Source organism: Oncorhynchus mykiss, chromosome 4 (genome assembly GCF_057628025.1).
Source record: "Oncorhynchus mykiss isolate SJ-2025 chromosome 4, ASM5762802v1, whole genome shotgun sequence".
Taxonomy (NCBI): Eukaryota; Metazoa; Chordata; class Actinopteri; order Salmoniformes; family Salmonidae; genus Oncorhynchus; species Oncorhynchus mykiss.
The window spans coordinates 21,016,926-21,043,789 of record NC_143025.1 but is presented as its reverse complement, the minus strand read 5'-3'; the positions used below and the strand labels follow the sequence as shown (position 1 = coordinate 21,043,789).

General features: G+C 43.9%; 1 protein-coding gene across 10 annotated transcripts; it reads left to right on the top strand.

The window, feature by feature from the left end:
- Positions 1-24,459, top strand: LOC110522757 (ral guanine nucleotide dissociation stimulator-like 1). 10 transcript variants are annotated; one of them, XM_090231439.1, is made up of 21 exons: positions 1-220; positions 2,701-2,877; positions 3,214-3,546; positions 3,658-3,739; positions 3,848-3,937; positions 4,092-4,178; positions 4,361-4,394; positions 4,549-4,669; positions 4,820-4,909; positions 11,870-12,017; positions 12,132-12,246; positions 12,355-12,524; positions 13,860-14,059; positions 14,382-14,456; positions 14,631-14,824; positions 18,429-18,562; positions 19,438-19,757; positions 19,869-19,954; positions 20,088-20,177; positions 21,591-21,622; positions 21,926-24,459. In XM_090231439.1, exons 4-19 carry the CDS (start codon positions 3,665-3,667, stop codon positions 20,099-20,101), a joined length of 1,953 nt encoding a protein of 650 aa, XP_090087565.1. In that variant the 5' UTR covers positions 1-220; positions 2,701-2,877; positions 3,214-3,546; positions 3,658-3,664; the 3' UTR covers positions 20,102-20,177; positions 21,591-21,622; positions 21,926-24,459. The 10 variants fall into 10 exon arrangements, with proteins under 10 accessions (XP_090087565.1, XP_090087562.1, XP_090087569.1 ...); XM_090231436.1 differs by having other exon boundaries at positions 14,631-14,836; XM_090231437.1 differs by having other exon boundaries at positions 4-220; positions 3,225-3,546; positions 14,631-14,836.
- Positions 24,460-26,864: the final 2,405 nt, after the last annotated feature.

Sequence of the window (26,864 nt, the reverse complement as noted above, 5' to 3'; positions counted from 1 at the left end):
CACAGAAGGAGAACAAGAAGATTTGAAACCAAGTGGGGACAATGCAGACAGATTTGTGACAGATTGTGTGTGTGTGTAGTGGAGGAGAAAATATTTTACAGAGCAGGACCATGTGGCTGGGGACTTGAAATATTTCTGCCCAGGGTAGATTTACCGTATTCTGATGCAGTCCTCGGATCATAAAGCGCTGGTCATGAGATTCACCTGAAAAATTAAGATGGTAAAAAAGTTTTTTTTTTCTTTAGGTGCTGCAGACTATTTTGCGTTTTAAGAGTAATCTTCAGAGGCTGGAGGTTGAGGGGCTATTAGGCTTGGGAATGTAGCAGAGAATGGAATAGAGGGGTACATTATAACATTGAGTTAATATATTGTATTATATTGACAAGCTAGTCGAGTTACTGCTCTAAAAATTGAAATAAATAAATAATCAAAAGATGGAAGGGAGGCGAGATCAATTGGGGCCATTCTAGCCAATTAGTGACCACATACTCATGTGAACTGGTACATCTCTGATAGTGTTTTTTCAAAGTTGCCTAAACGTATCGGTGCATTCTTAAAACCTAACCATTATCAAACTTCTATTCGATTAAATAAGCCTGACGTGGGTAGCAAATTAGTAAAATTGTTGATCAAATTCGACACTCGTTAATAAACCCTCTAGACCAGGGAGGGGCAACTTTGATAGCAGTGGGGACCACAAAAAAATCAGAACTCATGAGGGGCCTGCAGTGGTTCGTTTCGTGGGTCTGTGTACCCACAAGTTAATTTCCTACAATTCTAAACATTTTGCCATAGGATAGAGGAAAATGTTTTCGGTTTTTAATATAACTGATTATCAATGGGGCCCTCCCTGGTCGGTTTTTCGACTATACTCACTACAAGTTTAGATAGCTGGCCGCTAGACTAATTTACCAATCTAGAAATGTTTTGCTGACATGGGCTAATTGAGTGACTGCTGTTGCGCAATCAAAATTTGAAAGTACACCTTGTGTATTCTATTCTAATTCTCAACAGTAAATTGAGACCAACTGAGTTCGCCCAAAAAGGTTTTGTTTATTTGCCTTGCTGTGTTATTGTCTTGCAGCTAAATAGTCTATGGATGAGAAAATAAACCAGACTTTTTTTCCCGACATGTAGAGTGTTTGCATAGAACATTGAGGCAACAATTGCCTGCTGCGGGGTGCATTTCCATTGAACTGTAACTGTATATTAACAACAGCTGGAGGTAATGACGTCACAGCTAAAAATATATGTTTTGCAAAGACCTGGAATGTCGAATAAAAATGTAGGTGGTTGAAGTCTTTCCATTACCCATTTAGGCTAATTGTGCATTTAATAAATTGGCAACAGCCATTATCCCCTCTAACCTAGTGGTTTCATGTCTCAGGTAGGCTGGCAGGCATGGCTAGAATGCAATAATGTACTCATATTTGCCATATTCTAATAATTCTTGTGCCAATGTATCACCACAATCTGTGCAATGGTGAAACGTGCACTTCTGTAGCTCTGAAATAATTGGATGATGAAACTTTCATCCAGCCAACCACAAGCAAGGTGAAGCAATTTGTGCTCAGAACATTAGAGCATTATCCAGGTCCTGAGTGGGAGTTATGTATATGAGTAAGCCAGTGAAAGCAAGACTAACCAGGTTTCTGTCCAACCTTTTTTTTTGTATGCGAGTAAAGTAAACGTTGGTTAAAAAATGTCACGACCGGCCTGATGGAAACAACACATTTGTGAACTTTCCAAGAGTCAAGGGATGACGCTGTGTGTGGTCCTCCCACTATGACTCTGGAAAGCATGCAGTTTATTAGGCTACAGATGAAATAAATGATGAACTTCACAGGGTGGTAAGTGCAAGGGGATGAGCTTGTTGCTCCTTTACAATAAATATTGAGTTTCTTATTCTGGTGACATGATGATCAATGCTCGGCTGCCGTTTGACAAATAAAAATGTCCATAATAATCACATGTAGGCTATACCCATTATCTGCAAGCTGTTGGCTAGCGTGTACCTGCCATGACCCGAGTGGGCACATGACCCAACATTGTTTTTGACAAAACCATCAGTAGAGTTGAAAATGCGATTGAAACCCATTTAGCTTGTTATTTTTATGTGCACTACGTCATCGTGCACAGCTTTTAATCTGCAACAAGTACATTTGACGGAAACATGTCTGGTGGGAAAATGTATTTTCAAATATTTTAGAACATTTGCATGAAAGTTGGATGGAAACCTAGCTATTGTCTGTGTGGTGGTTTGTTTACTGTTGACTTGTAATCAAGTTGTTTAGTGGAAAGCAAGATGATGTAAACGGTGAGCCACACTGGTGCTTTGTTTACTGTTGTGGCACTTCTCAGAGTGCCATCCAACTAGAAATTCTATGCAAATATAGTGTGAATGTATATTTTTGCTACTCGGCAGTCAGTACATTTCCAGTGGCTAGATATTTGCCAGAGAGCAGTGCTGACTGAGAGTAAAGAGCTGGTAAGTTGGACAGAGTCTGCTGTCCTCTTTGCCTCCCTCTTTGAGCCAGAGGACAGGGTCAATGAGGGGCGCTCTGTTCCGTGATTACAATCAGATTGGAGTGTTTCTTGTTGTAGCAGCAAGTTCTCACTCCCAAATCGGCTTAGAATTAAATATAGGGTGTCGTTGTCTCAACACCTATCCCTGGTTCTTTACATCTTGTCCCATTGCAGGTGGAGGGTTGTGAAAGAAAGGAAACCAGCTGTAAAGATCCAGGAAGGAACACTGGAGCGGCTGGTGCAGACCCAACTGATGGCATTCAGGGACAATAAGCTTGCCTACACCAGCATCTTCCTGTCCACATACCGCACCTTCGCCAGCACGCACACCGTGCTGCAGCTGCTAGACAAGTACGTCTGGTTCTGGGCTGGGGGCCCATGGTGGCTAGAGTGTATAGCAGGAGCTGATAACAGCTGGTCCTGGTGGGACCTAGTGTGTGCAGGCTTTTGTCCCAGCCATAGTGCTATAACACCTGGTTCAGAAATCATCTAATCAACATGATTTTGATGAAGTCACGTATGTGTAAGTGTTGAGCTGGAACAAAGTGTGTATAGACTGTGGCTCTCCAGAACCATGGTTGAAGAACACTACTGCTCTGCATTGAGAGGCTGAGGAGACTGTTACTGGTGGGATTGGAACAATGCAGGATAAGTATACGTTGTTTTAATACTAATATTCAAATTTAGTCTGTTTCCAGTTGTTGTTCAAGGTGATTCCTCACCACTGCCTGGGCTCCATCTGGTCCCAGAGGGATAAGAAACAGAACAAGCACAGTGCTCCCACCATCCGTGCCACCATCACCCAGTTCAACGCTGTGGCAGCGTGTGTGGTCAGCACCATACGGCACCGACAACAGATCTGCCCGCTTCTCAGGGCACGGGTCATCAAGCGCTGGATAGACGCTGGATCGCTCAGGAGTGTCGCGTGCTTAAGAACTTCTCCTCGCTGCGTGCCATTGTGTCTGCACTGCAGTCCAACCCACTCTACAGACTGAAGAGGGCCTGGTCCTGGGTGCCCAAGTGAGTCTCTTTCACAACCTGAATGCATATGAACTGATTAGTCACAACTAATGTGGAGGAGTTCCAATGCATTCCCAATTAGTTATAGTCTTTCTCTCTGTAATTCCCCAGAGACAGCATGTCTTCATTTGGGGAGCTATCAGACATCTTACATCACAAACTCTACCTGACTAGCGAAGAGCTGCTGATGAGGGTGAGACTCTGCTCTGTTAATACCATCATATGAGAGGGTTTGGTTTTTGGTGTAGTGATTGAATGTAGTAGTGATTTGATAGTTACACATCTACTTTTTCCCCTACAGGAGGGCACCTCTAAGTTTGCCAATCAGGTAGGCTGTGCTAAGGAGCACCAGAAACACACTCACCAACAATTCCAGAGGAAATTAGAAATGGTGAGAGATTGAGCAAGCTACAAGCCACTGGCAGTTTGTGTTCAAGGCCCTGTTTGTTTACATTTTAAGGAGGGGAGTCAAAGTGAGATAAGCTTGGCTGTGCCTGTTGATGTATCGGTATGATTTTGAACCATTGCTCTGTCTCTCCTCCCAGGGTGCCATGCAGGGGACAATACCTTACCTGGGCACCTTCCTGACAGACCTGACCATGTTAGATACAGCCCGGTCAGACCTAGTAGAGGTGAGCCTTACTATCATCCTACTCACTCCTTCTGTTTGGTTGTAGAATTCTCCTGTTTGTTGTGACCGCTGTTTGCATATAGAGCATGAGTATTTGAGGAATGTGTTTGACAGTTTTTAGTCTGCCAGCACAGTGTGGTATCATTGTTCAGTCTTTCACACTCCTCTTTGTGTTCTCTGCAGGGGGGGCTAATCAACTTTGAGAAGATGCGAAGGGTGAGTGTCATTTTTAACCCGTTCTAACCCACTAATTAGGTAAAGGGTGAAAGGTCATTGTTAGTCAGCTTTTTACATTAAGAATTTGTTCTTAACTGACTTGCCTAGTTAAATAAATTGACTGTGACCTTGATCTCTCTCTCTGACTCTGCGGGAGTTTGAGGTGATAGCTCGGATCAAGCTGCTGCAGTCTGCGTGTAACAGCTACTGTCTTATTGCCAACGCTGCCTTCCTGCGCTGGTTCAAGGGCCAGCCTCAACACAGAGAGGAGGAGAGGTACAAGCGTCAGTAATCATTCACACTCTCTCTACATCAGCTCTTACTCCCTCTATCCTCTCTGCTCCATCTCTTTCTGATTGTTTTACTCCTACTCAGGATAAGTGGACTGGTAGTAGTGATATCATGATTATTCTCTGTCTTCTGCAGCCATGCCATGTCTTGTGACATTGAAGGAGTGGGAGACAGAAGTAAGACTTTATGCAAACTTTGCAAGGGCATTGTCAAGAGACTTAGCCAGTAAGTACACACTGGAGGAATTAACATGTAACATGTACGTAACATTGGGATTTAAAATAAATCTAACCTGAAATAATAGACATGATCAAATTCTGTTGACTACAATCAGATTTGGAACCGTAGCCTTATTTGTCTCTATTACCGTCTGACGCTGAGGAGGCTTAAGTGTCAAACTCTTGTTAGTTTGCAATATTGAGACGTTCACTGGAGCACTGGCATTTTCCAGCTCTAATGGCAGTTCTGTCAATTTATCTGTCTAAAATCAGCTCACTTGCGCTGAGTTGGGAGGGGTGGCAATATTTAAGTTGTGTCCTAAAAACAACCCCAAAGGGACAATTTCATGCAGCGCTAATGGGTAGATTTAAGTCTCACAAAAAGCAGGTTGTGGGTAACGCAGTTGATAATGGCATTGATTTTGAGTGTAAGTGTAGCCTATCCAGCCATGAAGCACGGTGCCCATGGAAGTGAATTTTATGCCAGTGAATCTCGTATTTAGAAATTTCCAAAAATGATTAGTTCCCCCCTTTTCTGTTTGTTTTTGTTTATTTGCATAAAAAACAAGCAAAGCCTACCCTGCCCCCAATCAAGGCTAGTTTAGCAGAATCGCAAAGCTGTGTCTTTTTAACTTGGACATTTAGTCAAAAGTAGCCTATGAATAAATGGTCTACATAGTGCTTCGAAATATGATGGAGGTTTTTGCCCTCATGCCTTTTCATTATTCACATACCTGCATTTCGCTTGTTTAAGTAGGCTATCCATCCCTATTTTCAAAGAGCACCCCCGATTACCAAAGACACGCAATTCCAATCTCTTCAATCTTCCTGTAATGCCATATCACTATCACATGGGCAGTGATACAATTGACAGGAGCCTAGTATATTGTATAGATAGATGTGCGTCTGGTACGCGTAAAGACATTTAGGCCTACAGTATGTGTGCACAGTGCCATGGAACGAGCAAAGGGATTTTATGATATCGTGCTTCTGACCCGATCTTATTTAGAAATATTGTTGTCATGGGTTTATGGCTCGACTGCAATGCAATTTCATTGTCTATTTCTGGAAAAGTGCAAATATGATGGTAAGATGGTTCCATTATGTTTACAAAACATTACATTTGAAAGCAGTATAATGGTGAGTGGATGTTCACCCTTTCTCTTTATATTGGAGCTTTACCCAGATAGCACATAATGTTCTGAGAACAGATGTCTCTTAGAGCTTGGTGAGTGTGGTTGTCCTATGGTTATTTTGCATACCACCTTCCCACAACCTTCTGGAAATCAAATCAAATTTATTTGTCACATACACATGATTAGCAGATGTTAATGCAAGTGTAGCGAAATGCTTGGGCTTCTAGTTCCGACAATGCAGTAATAACCAACGAGTAATCTAACTAACAATTCCAAAACTACTACCTTATACACACAAGTGTAAAGGGATAAAGAATATGTACATAAAGATATATGAATGAGTGATGGTACAGAACGGCATAGGCAAGATGCAGTAGATGGTATCGAGTACAGTATATACATATACATATGAGATGAGTAATGTAGGTTATGTAAACAAAGTGGTATAGTTTAAAGTGGCTAGTGATACATGTATTACATAAAGATGCAGTAGATGATATAGAGTACAGTATATACATATGAGATGAGTAATGTATGTAAACAATATATTAAGTAGCATTGTTTAAAGTGGCTAGTGATATATATATTTTACATACATTTCCATCAATTCCCATTATTAAAGTGGCTGGAGTTGAGTCAGTGTGTTGGCAGCAGTCACTCAATGTTAGTGGTGGCTGTTTAACAGTCTGATGGCCTTGAGATAGAAGCTTTTTTTCAGTCTCTCGGTCCCAGCTTTGATGCACCTGTACTGACCTTCTGGATGATAGCGGGGTGAACAGGCAGTGGCTCGGGTGGTTGGCCTTGATGATCTTCATGGCCTTCCTGTGACATCGGGTGGTGTAGGTGTCCTGGAGGGCACCTACACCATGATTGTTGCTTGCTTTGGAACATTCTCAGTACAGGGGAGTTGCAGCGATGAGACAAGATTGCAATTGGATATCACAAATTTGGGGAGAAAAAAAAGGAGGTAAAATAAACACATTCCGTTCTCAGCATCAACAAAACTCTTAAGTGTCTTCAGGCATATTGGCTGCGCCCCCTAATTGGCCACACCTGATCTTACTGAGTGCTTGTTTCCTTTGAAATGGGGTCTGTTTGTGTATGGTTGGAACCAAAATTGGAAAACAATATTTTCTTTCTAAACAGAACAATTTTTAAAAAAATGACTAACGTTATTTTCTGTTCCTTTTTTAACCTCTGAAATGTAAATATTTTTTTAAACATTTAGTTTGACATTAAATGACTTCACCAATCAGTGCGGATAGAGCAGCTTGCTATGGCTGATTTTTCTAAGCTATATAGGGAAGTTGTTAAGAGCAAATTGTATTTTGCAGTAACGGCATGGTTGAATCATAGTGCTGCCAGTCACAGTGTAGGGCGTGAGATGCAACAGAAATTTTGCAAGAGCGGATGGAGGAAGCTTGCCGCTGGGCATCTTTTTATGACATGCATTATCTTTGTCCCACAGAATTATAACTTTGAAATGTCTTTGAACTTCAGAGTTTGTTTAAAGTTGGACCAGAGCTAGCTAGCTAACAACCTTGTTTGCAGAGCAGCACTAGAATTTAAAAAACATCTTACCTTTTTTGTAGTTAATTCAATGGGAAACTGCATCCTTTAACTAGCATTGGAAAAGTTCAATCAATCAAATCAAACTGACTTATATAGCCCTTCTTACATCAGCTGATTTATCAAAGTGCTGTACAGAAACCAAGCCTAAAACCCCAAACAGCAAGCAATGCAGGTGTAGAAGCACGGTGGCTAGGAAAAACTCCCTATAAAGGCAGAAACCTAGAGGAACCAGTCCTCTTCTGGCTGTGCCGGGTGGAGATTATAACAGAACATGGCCAAGATGTTCAAATGTTCATAAATGACCAGCATGGTCAAATAATAATATTCACAGTAGTTGTCGAGGGTGCAACAAGTCAGCACCTCAGGAGTAAATGTCAGCTGGCTTTTCATAGCCGATCATTGAGAGTATCTCTACCGCTCCCGCTGTCTCTAGAGAGCCAATCCAGACAGGAAGACAACGTCAGCGACTCAACCCACTCAAGTGACGCACTCCTCCTAGGGACGGCATGGAAGAGCACCAGTAAGCCAGTGACTCAGCCCCTGTAATAGGGTTAGAGGCAGAGAATCCCAGTGGAAAGAGGGGAACCGGCCAGGCAGAGACAGCAAGGGCAGTTCGTTGCTCCAGAGCCTTTCCGTTCACCTTCACACTCCTGGGCCAGACTACACTCAATCATTTGACCCACTGAAGAGATGATTCTTCAGTAAAGACTTAAGGATCGAGTCTGCGTCTCTCATATGGGTAGGCAGACCATTCCATAAAAATGGAGCTCTATAGGAGAAAGCCTCCCGCTGTTTGCTTAGAAATTCTAGGAGGCCTGCGTCTTGTGACCGTAGCGTACGTGTAGGTATGTACGGCAGGACCAAATCAGAGAGATAGGTAGGAGCAAGCCCATGTAATGCTTTGTAGGTTAGCAGTAAAACCTTGAAATCAGCCCTTGCCTTAACAGGATGCCAGTGTAGGGAGGCTAGCACTGGAGTAATATGAACATATTTTTTGGTTCTAGTCAGGATTCTAGCAGCCGTATTTAGCACTAACTGAAGTTTATTTAGTGCTTTATCTGGGTAGCTGGAAAGTAGCGCATTGCGGTAGTCTAACCTAGAAGTAACAAAAGCATGGATTAATTTTTATGCATAATTTTTGGACAGAAAGTTTCTGATTTTTGCAATGTTATGGATGGAAAAAAAGCTGTCCTTGAAACATTCTTGATATGTTCGTCAAAAGAGAGATCAGGGTCCAGAGTAACACCGAGGTCCTTCAGTTTTATTTGAGTCGACTGTACAACCATCAAGATGAATTGTCAGATTCAACAGAAGATATTTGTTTCTTGGGACCTAGAACAAGCATCTCTTTTTGTCAGAGTTTAAAAGTAGAAAGTTTGCAGCCATCCACTTCCTTATGTCTGAAACACAGGATTCTAGCGAGGGAAATTTTGGGGCTTCACCATGTTTCATTGAAATGTACAGCTGTGTGTCATCCGCATAGCAGTGAAAGTTAACATTATGTTTTTGAATGACATCCCCAAAAGGTAAAATATATAGTGAAAATAGTGGTCCTAAAACGGAACCTTGAGGAACACCGAAATTTACAGTTGATTTGACAGAGGACAAACCATTCAGAGACAAACTGATATCTTTCCGACAGATAAGATCTAAACCATGCCAGAACTAGTCCGTGTAGACCAATTTGGGTTTCCAATCTCCAAAAGAATGTGGTGATCGATGGTATCAAAAGCAGCACTAAGGTCTAGGAGCACGAGGACAGATGCAGAGCCTTGGTCTGATGCCATTAAAAGGTAATTTACCACCACCACAAGTGCAGTGTCAGTGCTATGAGGGGGTCTAAAACCAGACTGAAGCATTTCGTATACATTGTTTGTCTTCAGGAAGGCAGTGAGTTTCTGCGCAACAGCTTTTTCTAAAATTTGAGAGGAATGTAAGATTCGATATAGGCTGATTTTAGTTTTTTATATTTTCTGGGTCATGGTTTGGCTTTTTCAAGAGGCTTTATTACTGCCACTTTTAGTGAGTTTGGTACACATCCGATGGATAGAGAGCCGTTTATTATGTTCAACATAGGAGGGCCAAGCACAGGAAGCAGCTCTTTCAGTAGTTTAGTTGGAATAGGGTCCAGTATGCAGCTTGAAGGTTTAGAGGCCATGATTATTTTCATCATTGTGTCAAGAGATATAGTACTTGAGTGTCTCTTGATCCTAGGTCCTGGCAGAGTTGTGCAGACTCAGGACAACTGAGCTTTGGAAGAATACGCAGATTTAAAGAGGAATCCGTAATTTGCTTTCTAATAATCATGATCTTTTCCTCAAAGAAGTTCATGAATTTATTACTGCTGAAGTGAAAGCCATCCTCACTTGGGGAATGCTGCTTTTTAGTTTGCTTTGCAACAGTATCAAAAAGAAATTTTGTCTTGTTCTTATTTCCCTCAATTAAGTTGGTAAAATAGAATGATCGAGCAGCAGTGAGGACTCTTCGATACTGCACGGTACGGTCTTTTCCAAGCTAGTCGGAAGACATCCAGTTTGGTGTGGCGCCATTTCCGTTCCAATTTTCTGGAAGCTTGCTTCAGAGCTTGGGTATTTTCTGTATACCAGGGAGCTAGTTTCTTATGACAAATGTTTTTAGGGGTGCAACTGCATCTAGTGTATTGCGCAAGGTTAAATTGAGTTCCTCAGGTGGTTAACTGATTTTTGTCCTCTGACGTTCTTGGGTAGGCATAGGGAGTCTGGAAGGGCATCAAGGAATCTTTGTTGTCTGAGAATTTATAGCATGACTTTTGATGCTCCTTGGTTGGGGTCTGAGCAGATTATTTGTTGCGATTGCAAACATAATAAAATGGTGGTCCGATAGTCCAGGATTATAAGGAAAAACATTAAGATCCACAACATTTATTCCATGGGACAAAACTAGATCCAGAGTATGACTGTGGCAGTGAGAAGGTCCAGAGACATGTTGGACAAAACCCACTGAGTAGATGATGGCGCCGAAAGCCTTTTGGAAGTGGGTCTGTGGACTTTTCCATGTGAATATTAAAGTCACCAAAAATTAGAATATCTGCTATGACTACAAGGTCCGATAGGAATTCAGGGAACTCAGTGAGGAACGCTGTATACGGCCCAGGAGGCCTGTAAACAGTAGCTATAAAAAGTGATCGAGTAGGCTGCATAGATTTCATGACTAGAAGCTCAAAAGATGAAAACGTTGTTATTTTTTTTTGTAAATTGAAATTTGCTATCGTAAATGTTAGCAACACCTCCGCCTTTGCGGAATGCACGGGGGATATGGTCACTAGTGTAACCAGGAGGTGAGGCCTCATTTAACACAGTAAATTCATCAGGCTTAAGCCATGTTTCAGTCAGGCCAATCACATCAAGATTATGATCAGTGATTAGTTCATTGACTATAACTGCCTTTGAAGTGATGGATCTAACATTAAGTAGCCCTATTTTGAGATGTGAGGTATCATGATCTCTTTCAATAATGGCAGGAATGGAGGAGGTCTTTATTCTAGTGAGATTGCTAAGGCGAACACCACCATGTTTCGTTTTACCCTACCTAGGTCGAGGCACAGACACGGCCTCAATGGGAATAGCTGAGCTGACTACACTGACTGTGCTAGTGGCAGATGTCCAGACTACAATTTACAGTAGGCCTAGCCCCTATATCAGTGGGAATGCTATAGCCTATGTTTAGCAATGCAATTAGAACAATGTGGACAGCAAACATGTTCAACATATTTAGCAAATATGGGGTGAACTATTTAATGGACTAACAACGCAATACATAGGAGACTGTGAATAGACAACTTGAAGCACATATTTAACCATGGAGCACATTGATAGGCCAGTGAGGGGCCAAGCTTTGACACACCCTTAACTTGTTTATTCATCAAAACCCAGTCCTTTTGTGTCATTATTCAGGTTGTGAAAATAGCAAAAATATTTTGTAGACACCCTGAACCTATAACTCTACCGCCAGCACTAATATTTACCATTGCTTTACACCTGCATTGCTTGCTGTTTGGGGTTTTAGGCTGGGTTTCTGTACAGCACTTTGAGATATCAGCTGATGTACGAAGGGCTATATAAATAGATTTGATTTGCTTTAGATTAGTTAAAATAGAGCCCAATATATATTAACAAGAATCAGTTATATCAGTGTGTTTTATATTAGATTTATCTGACCCATATAGATGGTCCTTTTTTTTTTTTTTTTTTTAAACCTGAACATTTTCCCTCTGTCACCAGGCAGTCGCACACAAGACGGTTGCTCTCCCTAACGCCCATGTCCCCCTCCTCTCCCCTGCCCCCTGCCTACAACACCCAGGCTCAGGACGCCTGCATCATCAGAGTCAGCCTGGAGCAGGGCAACGGCAACCTCTACAAGAGCATCATGGTACGTCTCAGCAGGAGATTAGTACTTTGATTCAGATGGCCAAGACATTTTGAATAAATGTATGGAACCCTTTTAGTGGTTTTTGATTGGTACATGGTGTTGTTCCCTCCCCAGTTGACGAGTCAGGATAAGACTCCAGCAGTGATCTCTAGAGCCGTGGCCAAACACAACCTGGAGAGTGAGCCTGGGGAGGGATACGAGCTGGTGCAGGTCATCTCTGACGAAAGAGGTACAAATATTCTCCCTGTCACTCAAATATCACACTCAGTCTTTCATACTCTCATTTGTAATTACTGACTTGTGATAATATTGTCATAAAAAATCCTTTGTTTTCCAGAACTGGTGATTCCTGACAACGCTAATATGTTTTACGCCATGAACACCTCTGTAAACTTTGACTTCCTGCTGCGTGTGCGAGGCACGGCGGGGTGGCCTGTCCAGCTGAGGAGTCGCTATGCCTCCACACTCCCCTGCGCCCAGCAGCGTGCCAGCCTACGCCTCAGCAAGGTCACCTGTTGTAGTTCCCTATTGTAGCGCAACAGCAGCACAAAGGTTTCTCTCTTCTCCCTTTTCTCTCTCGCCCGCTTCCTTTTCTCTCTCGCCCTCTTCCTTTTTTCTCTCGCCCTCTTCCTTTTTTCTCTCGCCCTCTTCCTTTTTTCTCTCGCCCTCTTCCTTTTTTCTCTCGCCCTCTTCCTTTTTTCTCTCGCCCTCTTCCTTTTTTCTCTCGCCCTCTTCCTTTTTTCTCTCGCCCTCTTCCTTTTTTCTCTCGCCCTCTTCCTTTTTTCTCTCGCCCTCTTCCTTTTTTCTCTCGCCCTCTTCCTTTTTTCTCTCGCCCTCTTCCTTTTTTCTCTCGCCCTCTTCCTTTTTTCTCTCGCCCTCTTCCTTTTTTCTCTCGCCATCTTCCTTTTTTCTCTAGCCCTCTTCCTTTTTTCTCTCGCCCTCTTCCTTTTTTCTCTCGCCCTCTTCCTTTTTTCTCTCGCCCTCTTCCTTTTTTCTCTCGCCCTCTTCCTTTTTTCTCTCGCCCTCTCCCTTTTCTCTCTCGCCCTCTCCCTTTTCTCTCTCGCCCTCTCCCTCTTGTCTCTCGCCCTCTCCCTCTTGTCTCTCGCCCTCTCCCTTTTGTCTCTCGCCCTCTCCCCTTTCTCTCTCGCTCTCTCCCCTTTCTCTCTCGCTCTCTCCCCTTTCTCTCTCGCTCTCTCCCCTTTCTCTCTCGCTCTCTCCCCTTTCTCTCTCGCTCTCTCCCCTTTCTCTCTCGCCCTCTCCCCTTTCTCTCTCGCCCTCTCCCCTTTCTCTCTCGCTCTCTCCCCTTTCTCTCTCGCCCTCTCCCTTTTCTCTCTCGCCCTCTCCCTTTTCTCTCTCGCCCTCTCCCTTTTCTCTCTCGCCCTCTCCCTTTTCTCTCTCGCCCTCTCCCTTTTCTCTCTCGCCCTCTCCCTTTTCTCTCTCGCCCTTTCCCTTTTCTCTCTCGCCCTCTCCCTTTTCTCTCTCGCTCTCTCCCTTTTCTCTCTCGCTCTCTCCCTTTTCTCTCTCGCCCTCTCCCTTTTCTCTCTCGCCCTCTCCCTTTTCTCTCTCGCTCTCTCCCTTTTCTCTCTCCCTCTCTTCCTTTTCTCTCTCGCCCTCTCTTCCTTTTCTCTCTCGCCCTCTCTTCCTTTTCTCTCTCGCCCTCTCTTCCTTTTCTCTCTCGCCCTCTCTTCCTTTTCTCTCTCGCCCTCTCCCTTTTCTCTCAGCAGAGACAATACTCTGACACATCTGCCTAAAAATGTAAATATAGGGTGCCTTTGTTTCAACCTCTTTCACCGTTCTCATTGTTCTAATATCCCTGGTTCTTTCCATCTTGTCTCGTCACAGGCAGCGGAGGACCGGCTGCCACCCGGCCACACGGTGAGTCAGCTAGAAACCTGGAAGATCCGTGCTGGAACTCTGGAGCGGCTGGTAGAGACCCTGCTGATGGGGTTCCGGGGCAATGACCTCACCTACACCAGCATCTTCCTGTCTACATACCGCACCTTCGCCAGCACGCACACCGTGCTGCAGTTACTGCTAGACAAGTACGTCTGGTTCTGGGCTGGGGGCCCATGGTGGCTAGAGTGTATAGCAGGAGCTGACAACAGCTGGTCCTGGTGGGACCTAGTGTGTGCAGGCTTTTGTCCCAGTCATAGTGCTATAACACCTGGTTCAATAATCAACATGATTTTGATGAAGTCACGTATGTAAGTGTTGAGCTGAGACAAAGTGTGTATACTGTGGCTCTCCAGAACCATGGTTGAAGAACACTACTGCTCTATATGAAGAGGCTGAGGAGACTTACTGGTCTCACTGCATTTAGACTGATGGTAGATAGTGGTGCTGATTTTTTTGTCTTTCTCTCAGGTATGGAATTCCAGAGGATAGTGAAGAACAGACTGAGCAATGTAGAACCTCTGAAACCAAAGGAGCTGTTCGAATGTAAGATTTCTCAACATCTCCTGCTTTATTTAGTCTGTCTTCACTTGATTTCCATATTGATTCAAGTGAAGTTGAGTTGTTACTGTGTAGCTTTCCTGTCTGCTTTGCCCTATGTCAGCAGCAGCTTACTCCCAGCAGCCCTCCCTGACTCTTGCTGCCCCTCATCCCCCTTAGTGCCCTTGCCTCCATCTTGAGAGCCTGGATGGGCCAGTATCAAGAGGACTTCCAAGAGCCTCCATCCTACCCCTGCCTCCACAGGGTGATGGCCTACCTACAGAGGGCCCTGCCTGGATCGGAGCCCATGCGTAAAGCCCAGAGTCTACTGGAGCAGCTGAAGGCTGAGGCCAGTCTGGATGTAGACTCAGAGGGTGGGTGGAACAGTAAGATATCTCGTTAATTAGTACTCTATCCTCTCAATTCTTTAGTTTTTATCTTTGTATCTTTCTTTCTCTCTAAAAATACCTTTATTAGATGGCGCCGGAGGAGATGGCCGCCGTTTTACGGTCTCCTAACCAATTGTGCTATTATGTGTTTTTTTTTGTTGTTGCGATATTTGTAAATTATTTTGTACACAATGTTTCTGCAATGTTTCTTACGGCAGAAAAGAGCTTCTGGATAACAGGACAGAGATCACTCACCTCGGATTAGACGAAGAGCTTCTGGATATCAGGACAGAGATCACTCACCTCGGATTAGACGAAGAGCTTCTGGATATCAGGACAGAGATCACTCACCTCGGATTAGACGAAGAGCTTCTGGATATCAGGACAGAGATCACTCACCTCGGATTAGACTAAGATTTCTTCAACAACAACAACAACAACAACCGCAGCAACAGGACTCACACGATATTCTCCAAACACCCCACAGCGCAGACATCTATTTGCAAGAGGAAGCGATGCAGAGGACGAAGAGCCAGATGCCTCGTCCGGACCCGCAGAAGACAACTAGGAAAGCTGCCTTTACCATCAATATTACCCACCAACGTGCAATCATTGGACAATAAACTAGATGAGGTACGATCACGAATATCCTACCAACGGGACATAAAAAACTGTAATGTCCTTTGCTTCACGGAATCGTGGCTGAATGACGACATGGATATTCAGCTAGTGGGATACACGCTGCACCGTCAGGATGGAACAGCACACACCCTAAGACGAGGGGGGACGGTCTGTGCATATTTGTAAATAACAGCTGGTGCACGAAATCTAAGGAAGTCAATAGATTTTGCTCACCTGAAGTAGAGGATATTGTGATAAACTGCAGGCCACACTACTTGCCTAGAGAGTTCTCAGCTATACTTTTCGTGGCTGCTTATTTACCACCACAAACAGATGCTGGCACAAAGACCGCACTCAGTCAGCTGTATAAGGAAACAAGCAAACAGGAAACCACTCACCCAGAGGCGGCGCTCCAAGTGGCGGGAGACTTTAATGCAGGGGAACTTAAATCCGTTCTACCAAATCTCTATCAACATGTTAAATGTGCAACCAGAGGGAAACAATTCTAGATCACCTGTACTCCACACACAGAGACGCGTACAAAATTCTCCCTCGCCCTCCATTTGGTAAATCCGACCACAACACTATCCTCCTAATTCCTGCTTACAAGCAAAAATTTAAGCAGGAAGCGAAGCACCAGTGACTCGGTCTATAAAAAAATGGTCAGATGAAGCAGATGCTAAACTACAGGACTGCTTTGCTATCACAGACTGGAACATGTTCCGGGATTCTTCCGATGACATTGAGGAATACACCACATCAGTCACTAGCTTTATCAATAAGTGCATTGAGGACGTCGTCCCCACAGTGACTGTACGTACATACCAGAAGCCATGGATTACAGCCAACATTCGCACTGAGCTAAAGGGTAGAGCTGCCGCTTTCAAGGTGCGGAACTCTAACCCGGAAGCTTACAAGAAATCCCGCTATGCCCTGCGATGAACCATCAAACAGGCAAAGCGTAAATACAGGGTTAAGATTGAATCATACTACACTGGCTCCGACGCTCGTCGGATGTAGCAGGGCTTGCAAACTATTACAGACTACAAAGGGAAGCACAGCCACGAGCTGCCCAGTGACACGAGCCTACCAGATGAGCTAAACCACTTCTATGCTCGCTTCGAGGCAAGCAACACTGAGGCATGCATGAGAGCATCAGCTGTTCCGGACGACCGTGTGATCACGCTCTCCGTAGCCAACGTGAGTAAGACCGTTAAACAGGTCAACATACACAAGGTTGCGGGGCCAGACGGATTACCAGGACATGTGCTCCGGGCATGTGCTGACCAACTGGTAGGTGTCTTCACTGACATTTTCAACATGTCCCTAATTAAGTCTGTAATACCAACATGCTTCAAGCAGACCACCATAGTCCCTGTGCCCAAGAACACAAAGGCAACCTGTCTAAATGACTACAGACCCGTAACACTCACGTCCGTAGCCATGAAGTGCTTTGAAATGCTGGTAATGGCTCACATCAACACCATTATCCCAGAAACCCTAGACCCACTCCAATTTGCATACCGCCCAAACAGATCCACAGATGACGCAATCTTTATTGCACTCCACACTGCCCTTTCCCACCTGGACAAAAGGAACACATATGTGAGAATGCTGTTCATTGACTACAGCTCAGCGTTCAACACCATGGTACCCTCAAAGCTCATCACCAAGCTAAGGATCCTGGGACTAAACGCCTCCCTCTGCAACTGGATCCTGGACTTCCTGACAGGCCATCCCCAGGTGGTGAGGGTAGGTAGCAACACATCTGCCACGCTGATCCTCAACACTGGAGCTCCCCAGGGATGCATGCCTCAGTCCCCTCCTGTACTTCCTGTTCACCCACAACTGCATGGCCAGGCACGACTCCAACACCATTAAGTTTGAAGCGACACAACAGTGGCCTGATCACTGACAATGACTAGACAGCCTATAGGGAGGTGGTCAGAGACCTGGCCGGGTGGTGCCAGAATAACAACCTATCCCTCAATGTAACCAAGACTAAGGAGATGATTGTGGACTAGAGGAAAAGCAGCACCGAGCACGTCCCCATTCTCATCGACGGGGCTGTAGTGGAGCAGGTTGAGAGTTTCAAATTCCTTGGTGTCCACATCAACAACAAACTAGTTTGGTCCAAACCTGAGAGCCTCAAAAGGTTCTACAGCTGCAACATCGAGAGCATCCTGACCGCAAGGCACTACAGAGGGTAGTGCGTACGGCCCGGTACATCACTGGGGCAAAGCTGCCTGCCATCCAGGACCTCTACACCAGGCGGTGTCAGAGGAAGGCCCTAAAAATTGTCAAAGACCCCAGCCACCCCAGTCATAGACTGTTCTCTCTACTACCGCACGGCAAGTGGTACCGGAGTGCCAAGTCTAGGACAAAAAGGCTTCTCAACAGTTTTTACCCCCAAGCCAAAAGACTCCAAACCAAATGGTTACATGGACTTTGAAATGTGTGCCCCCCTTCCCAACCTATATTTTACGCTGCTGCTACTCTCTGTTTATCTTATATGCTTAGTCACTTTAACTATACATTCATGTACATATTACCTAATTTGGCCCGACCAACCAGTGCTCCCGCACAGTGGCTAACCGGGCTATCTGCATTGTGTCCCACCACCCACCAACCCCTCTTTTTACGCTTCTGCTACTCTCTGTTCATCATATATGCATAGTCACTTTAACGATACCTACATGTACATACTACCTCAATAAGCCTGACTAACCAGTGTCTGTATATAGCCTTGCTATTCTTTTTTTCAAATGTCTTTCTACTGTTTTATTTCTTTACTTACCTACACACACACACACACACACACCTTTTCTGGCACCATTGGTTAGAGCCTATAAGTAAGCATTTCACTGTAAGGTTTACACCTGTTATATTTGGCGCACGTAACAAATAAACTTTGATTTGATCTCCATGTTTGGCCTTCCATCATTAATCTGATCATTACTCCTGGTAGGTTTCTCCAGCGGTTTTGACAGCATACGCTCCTTCGGCCTGTGTGAGGATGAGGAAGTGGAGATTGAGGTCCAGGAAGACTTCATGTCATTTGATACAGATTTGGTGGCAGAGCAACTGACCTATATGGATGTGGTAAGAGAGAGGCTGAGGGAGGGGGTCTGGGTGGGAGTATGGATTCCCAGGTGGGATTTGAACAATGCGTGATAAATATACGTTTAAGGTTTTTAATACTATGCCTGTGTCTAGACAGGAAGCCCAATTCTCTTATTTTCACTGAATGGTCTTTTGACCAATTAGATCAGCTCTGAAAAGATCTGATGTGAAAATCTAATGTGATTTGTCAAATGACCAATTAGTGGACGAAAGATCAGAGTTGGGCTGCCTGTATGAACGCAACCTAATAGTCTAAAGCCTTATTCACACTGCAGGCCTTAATGCTAAAATCAGTTTTTTTTTCAAATCCGTTTTGGACTACGTACTGTCCAAACAGTAAGTTACAAGTGAACAAATCGGATTTGTTTGTTTTCAGACAGCCGCCATTTCCTGACATGGCTACGCTAGTTGTCATAGTAATGATGGGTATGCGCAGTGGTGTAGGCTGATTGGTGGTGGTGCTCGTGCATCCTATTACTCAGAGGTTATGTAGAAAGCTAAGGTGACGACAATGCCTGACATGGAATCTTCCCATTTGCTTTGAATGTTCAAAATGATAGTGTAAGAACACTTTTAAAAGCTCAGGATAAGTTGATTCAACTTTCAAAACAAATTATTTTTGGCTAGCCACAGCAATCAACTAGCTAGGTAGCTGTTTAGCATTCTAGCACATTCATTTGTTTGTAAACAATTAACAGGCTAGTTAGCCACCACATGTTCTTGTCAAACTGTTAGAGTAGCTAGCAAGCTAGACACAAGTCACATGGACAAGGAATCAGATTTCTACCGGACTTCAAACCACCTACGAAATTAAGCCAATGTGAACACGGCTTAATTAGTTTGTCTGTTTCCAGTTGTTGTTCAATAAGGTGATTCCTCACCACTGCCTGGGCTCCATCTGGTCCCAGAGGGATAAGAAACAGAACAAGCACAGTGCTCCCACCATCCGTGCCACCATTACCCAGTTCAACGCTGTGGCAGCGTGTGTGGTCAGCACCATACTGCACCGACGCCAGATCCACCCGCTTCTCAGGGCACGGGTCATCAAGCGCTGGATAGACATCGCTCAGGAGTGTCGCGTGCTTAAGAACTTCTCCTCGCTCCGTGCCATTGTGTCTGCACTGCAGTCCAACCCACTCTACAGACTGAAGAGGGCCTGGTCCTGGGTGCCCAAGTGAGTCTCTTTCACATCCTGAATGCATATGAACTGATTAGTCACAACTTATGTGGAGGAGTTCCAATGCATTTCCAATTAGTTCTAATCTTTTCTCTGTAATTCCCCCAGAGACAGCATGTCTACGTTTGAGGAGCTATCAGACGTCTTCTCGCATCACAACAACTACCTGACGAGCCGAGAGTTGCTGATGGGGGGTGAGAGACTGCTCTGTTAATTAATAAAATTATATGAGAAGGTTTGGCTATTGGTGTAGTGGTTGATTGATTTATGATTTAATTGATTGTGTAAATATCAAGTCACTACTGCAATCTACCTTTTCCACTACAGGAGGGCACCTCTAAGTTTGCCAATCAGGTAGGCTGTGCTAAGGAGCACCAGAAACACACTCACAAACGACTCCAGAGGAAAAATGAAATTGTGAGAAACGGAGCAAGCTACAAGCCACTGGCAGTTTGTGTTCAAGGCCCTGTTTGTGTTTACGTTTTTAAGGAGGGAAGTCAAAGTGAGAAGCTTGGCAGTGGCTGCAGATGTATTGGTATGGTTTATCCTATGCTTTTACTTTTCCCAGGGTGCCATGCAGGGACAATACCTTACCTGGGCACCTTCCTGACAGACCTGACCATGCTAGATACAAGGAGTGCGAATTACGGGGGAGCCACAGGGATGATCTATTCCCCTGAATAGGCAAACTGGGGAGCGGGGGGTCTCTAAATATTTATAATTAGACCAAGACAAGAACATAACGCATCAATCTCACTGGAGAAAGCATCCTTGCGAGCAAAATGGCGCCTGTCATAGTATTTTGGGCGAGACAGCACTGGATATATGGGCTACACAGACTGATATGCTGGTTTGCTCGCGCTGAGATTCAGCCACTTGTGTATTGAAGGAAATTTATGAAACATTTCATGTATAAAAAAAAATAAAAAAAACATTTTGGGGCGAAACTTGGCATCCACTAGTAGTAAGCCTAATAGCAATCGATGAATGTCATTATGATGTTTGGAACAGATTTCCATTCATCAACTGGATGCTGGAATTATTTTTGAGTAGATGAATGTGCACAGCTGCAGGTAGCTGATTTAAGTGAATTCTTCTTTTTAATTTTTTTTTAACAATAACCAGGTTTCCATCCAACCTTTTCATGTGAGTAATGGACATGCCAGATAAATATCACGACAGGCCTGATGGAAACACCTAATTTGTTGGCAAACTTTCCAATTTGACAAAACAAAACACTCAACAAGGTGGATCTTGTCGGTAAAATTAATTATGGGAATTTATGATAGAAATTCCGTTATGTGCAAATATTTATATAATAACCATCAAATTGAAGTAAACGTGGAGTTATGCGATGATATGGTGTGGTCTTCCCACTCGGTAAAGCATGCAGTTTATTAGGCTATAGATTAAATGAGTTATGATGAACTTCACAGTGTGGTGATGCTTTATTGGAAAGGCTTGTTACCCCTTTCCAATAAATATCAAGGGTTTTATTCTGGTGACATGATGATCGATGCTAGCTAATCAGATGACCACATCATTACTATTTGTGTGCATGCCACATTAAAATGTAACACATTTTTACTGTTAAATGACATGTCTTTACAATTAGACCCATTAAAAAAAATCTACCGCGTGCACCCCTGACTGTGACTGTTGTAGAGACTTCACCTGTATGTGTTGTGACTAACTGCTTTTTGCATCTAGAGCATGCGTTTCATTAGTATTTTTGGACAGTTTTTATAGTCCTTCACCTCTGTTTGTCTCACCAGCACAGTGTGTTTTCAGCGTTCAGTTTTTCACACTGTCATTTTTGTTCCCTGCAAGGTGAGCTCTTCAACTTTGAGAATAGGTGACAGGTTAGTCATTTACAACCTGTTCTTAACTTACTAATTAGTTAATCATTAATGATCTTAGTGTCTGCTCGATTGACCTGACTAACACTGATCTCCCCCTATGAGGTATACTGTAATTAACATGTATTTAAAATAAATCTACCCTGAAATAGACATTGTGTTGTAGTCAGAGGAATTCAATCAGATTTGTAAACTTGGTCTTTGACAGGTTTTTAACAGGAATCAGTTATCAGTGTTTATCTTAGATGTATCTGACCCATACAGATGGTCCTTTTTTTTACCTGACCATTTCCCCTCTGTCACCAGACTGTTCCTGGGAGTTGACTCCTCAGCAGCCAGTTCCCCATTGAGTGAAACAGCCTGGCCCGCCCTGCATGTACTGTCGCTTGGTCTTCCTGTTGGCCATGTCCCTTGCCTAAAACACCCAGGCCTCCTGCATCATCCTAGTAAGCCTGTGTTATGCCATGAACACCTCGGCCAACTTTGACTTCCTGCTGCACTGCTGTACAGTGCTCCAGCCCCCCCCCCCCCAGATATGCTGGGAGACTGAGAAGGACCAAACATGGGGTAATGAGTTCAAGTCAATGAGGTAGACTCTGAATGACCTATTCCCTTGTCCCCAATCGGACCCCCACCGCTGTGCCCCCCTCCCCCACACCAGTAGCAGACTGTGGCCTTCCTGTCCACTGTGTACCACGTGGGGCTGCACCTCATTGTGAGCTGTGTGATAGGTTACTACTTGGTTTTAACAAGTTATTTCCTTTTTATTATTGTCTAGCTGTCCTATCTCACCTCTATGGTGTAGTGACACAAATAGGATGGGTCTCTATGTGAGGCCCGGATTGCGCTGCCTGACGCATTGATTAGCACTCCATTTCTTAGTGTTTGGGTGACTTCGGGAGGTGGGAAGTAGATGGAATGAGTGACCTAATCTTAAACTCTTTTTACCTCAGAACAAAATGGAGTATCATTTAGTTTCTCTTTGATTCGTTTTTTTTTTACAGGGCAGAAAACCGTGTCACACACAATGAACAAATCATTAGGAACACCTCTTTCCATGACACTGACCAGGTGAAGGCTATGATCCCTTATTGATGTCACCTGTTAAATCGCACTTCAATCAGTGTCGATGAAGGGGAGGACACCGGTTAAAGATATTTAAGCCTTGCAATAATTGAGAGATGGATTATGTGTTTGCCACTCCGAGGGTGAATGGGCAAGACACAAAAATATTTAAGTGCCTTTTGAATGGGCTATGGTAGTAGGTGCCAGGCACACCGGTTTGAGTGTCAAAAACATCCCTGTGGTACACTTTCAACACCTTATAGACTCCATGCCCCAACAAATTGAGGCTGGTCTGAGGGCAAAATGGGGTGCAACGCAATATTAGGAAAGTGTTCCTAATGTTTTGTACACCAGTGTATGTCAATCAAACTTGTAGAGGGTGACTGAGGACAATGTTTTTAAATTGTATGTTAATTCCGATTCTGTTCAGCCTGTCAACGTGGCTGAATGTGGCTGAATGTGGCTGAATGTGGCTGAATGTGGCTGAATGTGGCTGAATGTGGCTGAACGTGGCTGAACGTGGCTGAACGTGGCTGAACGTGGCTGAACGTGGCTGAACGTGGCTGAACGTGGCTGAACGTGGCTGAACGTGGCTGAACGTGGCTGAACGTGGCTGAATGTGGCTGAATGTGGCTGAATGTGGCTGAATGTGGCTGAATGTGGCTGAACGTGGCTGAATGTGGGTCAGCATTTTACAGCCCTTTTCTTGGTGTCACTTTTTTTTATTTTAAAGTTCATTTCTTACAATTGTAGCTACACATTTTTCCATGGAGCTTTGAGAAAATGTTGCGGTTTGAAAGTTTATAAACAGCGTTTGTACATTCATCACTTTTGTTTTCAAGGATTTATACCAGAACTGGTGCTTGTTAAAAAAAAGTTGTTGTTGCAATTTATAAGTTGATTATCATTTTGTGAAGAGAAACAACTTTGTGCCGAAAGAGGAACTATGTTTCTGGTTTCATTTTAACCAAGTGAGTTTGGCGTGATACAGCCTCATTATCTACATGAGAGCCTCCCACCAGGGGGTAAGGAATAGTATGTTTCATTTCAAACTTTGAGCAGTGAAAATCTGCGTAGCAGGTTAAAAAGAAACCACCCATTTTGACAAATACGACATTCACGTATTGCTTCGTACTCCATTTGCAGGAACTGTAATGTGTGCCGAGCCTCTTACAGGATGTTCAGTTGGAAATGTACTGTGCAGAACAGACTGTCATTCAGAATAGGCATGTCCGTTCTTACATTACTTTTGTATCTACAACATTCTGAACAGCCAGCTCCCTGTGCATCGAGCCTCACCCAAACACTCACCCCCAATAGTTTGTCACAGACGATATGAATTATATTTTCACACTAGCCCACAAGGACACTAATTCAGTTCCTCCTGTGCCGAGGCCTCTACACACTGACACCCACCCCCCTTTTAACGGAATCCCAAGGATACCGGCTCTCCCACACTGCCTAACCAGCATTAACACCTCCACCCCACCTGTCTAACCCACACAGTGAAACCGGTCCCTACCATATACACTCCTACGTTTCATTTATTCTCTCCATCACACTGGTTATTACTATAACGCTCATTCTCTAATACTGACATTCTGGCCATCTCACTGAGCAGTGTACTGGACTGTTATTGGTCATTCAGTACTAAATGCTGGGCAAGATGTACTGTGGTCGATTCTCATGCAACACTTGTGAATTTTCTCTAATGAACTCAGTTTCTGTGTGTCTTCACTGCCAAAATTCTCTACCTAAATAAATTATCATTACTATGATGTTGTTTATTTGTTTGACCCTTTAACAACATAAGATTTACGGAGTTGAACAATACTTCCAGTTATTATTCTGGTACAAACAAGTAGTGTAACAAATGGGTTATTACAGTGTAATTACCATTTAATTATCTACTTGGTCATTTCTTTACCATAAAATAAAGTGCTACAATGAGAAGTCCTGTAAAGCACCATAGAATTTGTGGACTTTGAGTTAAAGACATTTCTACTGACTTCAATGTCATGACCTCTCGAAGCTACTGCTCAAGTGCAATTTCGTTTGAATTCAGTGTCAAACACTTTTTTTTTTATTTTAAGGATTTTACTTTAAATCTTTTACAAAAGCATTTTAGGCAAATCATTTTAACCCTGAGAAAATAAACATATTTATTTTTTTATTTCACCTTTATTGAACCAGATAGGCCAGTTGAGAACACGTTCTCATTTACAACTGCGACCTGGCCAAGATACAGCAAAGCAGTGCGACAAAAACAACGGCGTTACACATGGGATAAACGTACAGTCAATAACACAATAGAAAATCTATATACAGTGTGTGCAAATGCAGTAAGATTAGGGAGGTAAGGCAATATATAAGCCATAGTGGCGAAATAATTACAATTTAGCGTTTAACAGTGCAGTGATAGATGTGCAAGTAGATATTGGGTAGCAAAAATATGAATAATATTGGGATGAGGTAGTTGGGTGTTGTATTTACAGATTGGCTGTGTACAGGTACATTGATCAGTAAGATGCTCTAACAGCTGATGCTTAAAGTTAGCGAGGGAGATAGGTCTCCATCTTCAGTGATTCATTTTTTTCCAATTCCGTGCATTGGCAGCAGAGAACTGGAAGGAAAAGCAGCCGAAAGAAGTGTTGGCTTTGGGGGTAACCAGTGAAATATACCTGCTGGAGCGCATGCTATGGTTGCTATGGTAACCAGTGAGCTGAGATAAGGTGGGGCTTTACCTAGCGAAGACTTATAGATGACCTGGAGCCAGTGGGTTTGGTGACAAATATGTAGCGAGGGCCAGCCAACGAGAGCATACAGGTCGCAGTGGTGGGTAGTGTATGGGGCTTTGGTGACAAAAGGATGGCACGGTGATAGACTACATCCAGTTTGCTGAGTAGAGTGTTGGAGGCTGTTTTGTAAATGACATCGCCAAAGTCAAGGATCGGTAGGATAGTCAGTTTTATGAGGGTATGTTTGGCAGCATGAGTGAATTAGGCTTTGTTGCGAAATAGGAAGCCGAAATAGGAAGCCGATTCTAGATTGTATTGGAGATGCTTAATGTGAGTCTGGAATGAGAGTTTACGGTCTAACCAGACACCTAGGTATTTGTAGTTGTCCGCATATTCTAAGTCAGAACCGTCTGTAACAGCATAAACTTTACGTCCGTCCCTTCGCCCCGACCTGGGCGCGAACCCAGGGACGCTCTGCACACGAGCAAGTGACGTCACCGATTGAAATGCTAGTAGCGCGCACCACCGCTAAGTAGCTAGCCATTTCACATCCATTACACTCACCCCCCTTTTGACCACCTCCTTTTCCGCAGCAACCAGTGATCCGGGTCAACAGCATCAATGTAACAGTATAACTTTAGTCCGTCCCTCTCCTAGCCCAACCTGGGCTCGAACCGGGGACCCTCGGCACACATCAACAGTCACCCTCGAAGCATCGTTACCCATAGCTCCACAAAAGCCTCTGCAAGGGGAGCCACTACTTCAAGGTCTCAGAGCAAGTGACGTCACCGATTGAAATGCTAGTAGTGCGCACCACCGCTAACTAGCTAGCCATTTCACATCCGTTACACGTCCAGAGTAGTGATTCTAGTCGGGCAGGCAGGTGCGGGCAGCGATCGCGTTTTAAGAGCGGGTGGATGCCACGGAAGGAGTGTTGTATGGCATTTAAGCTCGTCTGGAGGTTCGTTAACACAGTGTCCAAAGAAGGGACAGAAGTATACAGAATGGTGTCGTCCATGTAGAGGTGGATCAGAGAATCGCCAGAAGCAAGAGCGGCATCATTGATATATACAGAGAAAAGAGTCGGCCCGAGAATTGAACCCTGTGACACCCCCATAGAGACTGCCAGAGGTCCAGACAACAGGCCCTCAGAGTCAAATCGATCAGAGAAGTAGTTGGTGAACCAGGCGAGGCGGTCATTTGAGAAACCAAGGCTATTGAGTCTGCAGATAAGAATGTGCTGATTATCAGAGTCGAAAGCCTTGGCCCGGTCGATGAAGACTGCTGCACAGTACTGTCTTTTATCGATGGTGGTTATGACATTGTTTAGGACCTTGAGTGTGGCTGAGGTGCACCCATGACGAGCTCTGAAACCAGATTGCATAGATTTAAAATGGTCGGTGATTTGTTTAACTTGGCTTTTGCAGATTTTAGAAAGGCGG

Coding starts and splice junctions, on each gene's coding strand:
- LOC110522757 (XM_090231438.1), top strand. CDS start 3,665: ATGTCTTCATTTGGGGAGCTATCAGACATCTTACATCACAAACTCTAC. Junction 12,247..12,354: donor GGTCATCTCTGACGAAAGAG/GTACAAATATTC, acceptor TTTGTTTTCCAG/AACTGGTGATTCCTGACAAC. Junction 14,060..14,381: donor CTGCAGTTACTGCTAGACAA/GTACGTCTGGTT, acceptor TCTTTCTCTCAG/GTATGGAATTCCAGAGGATA.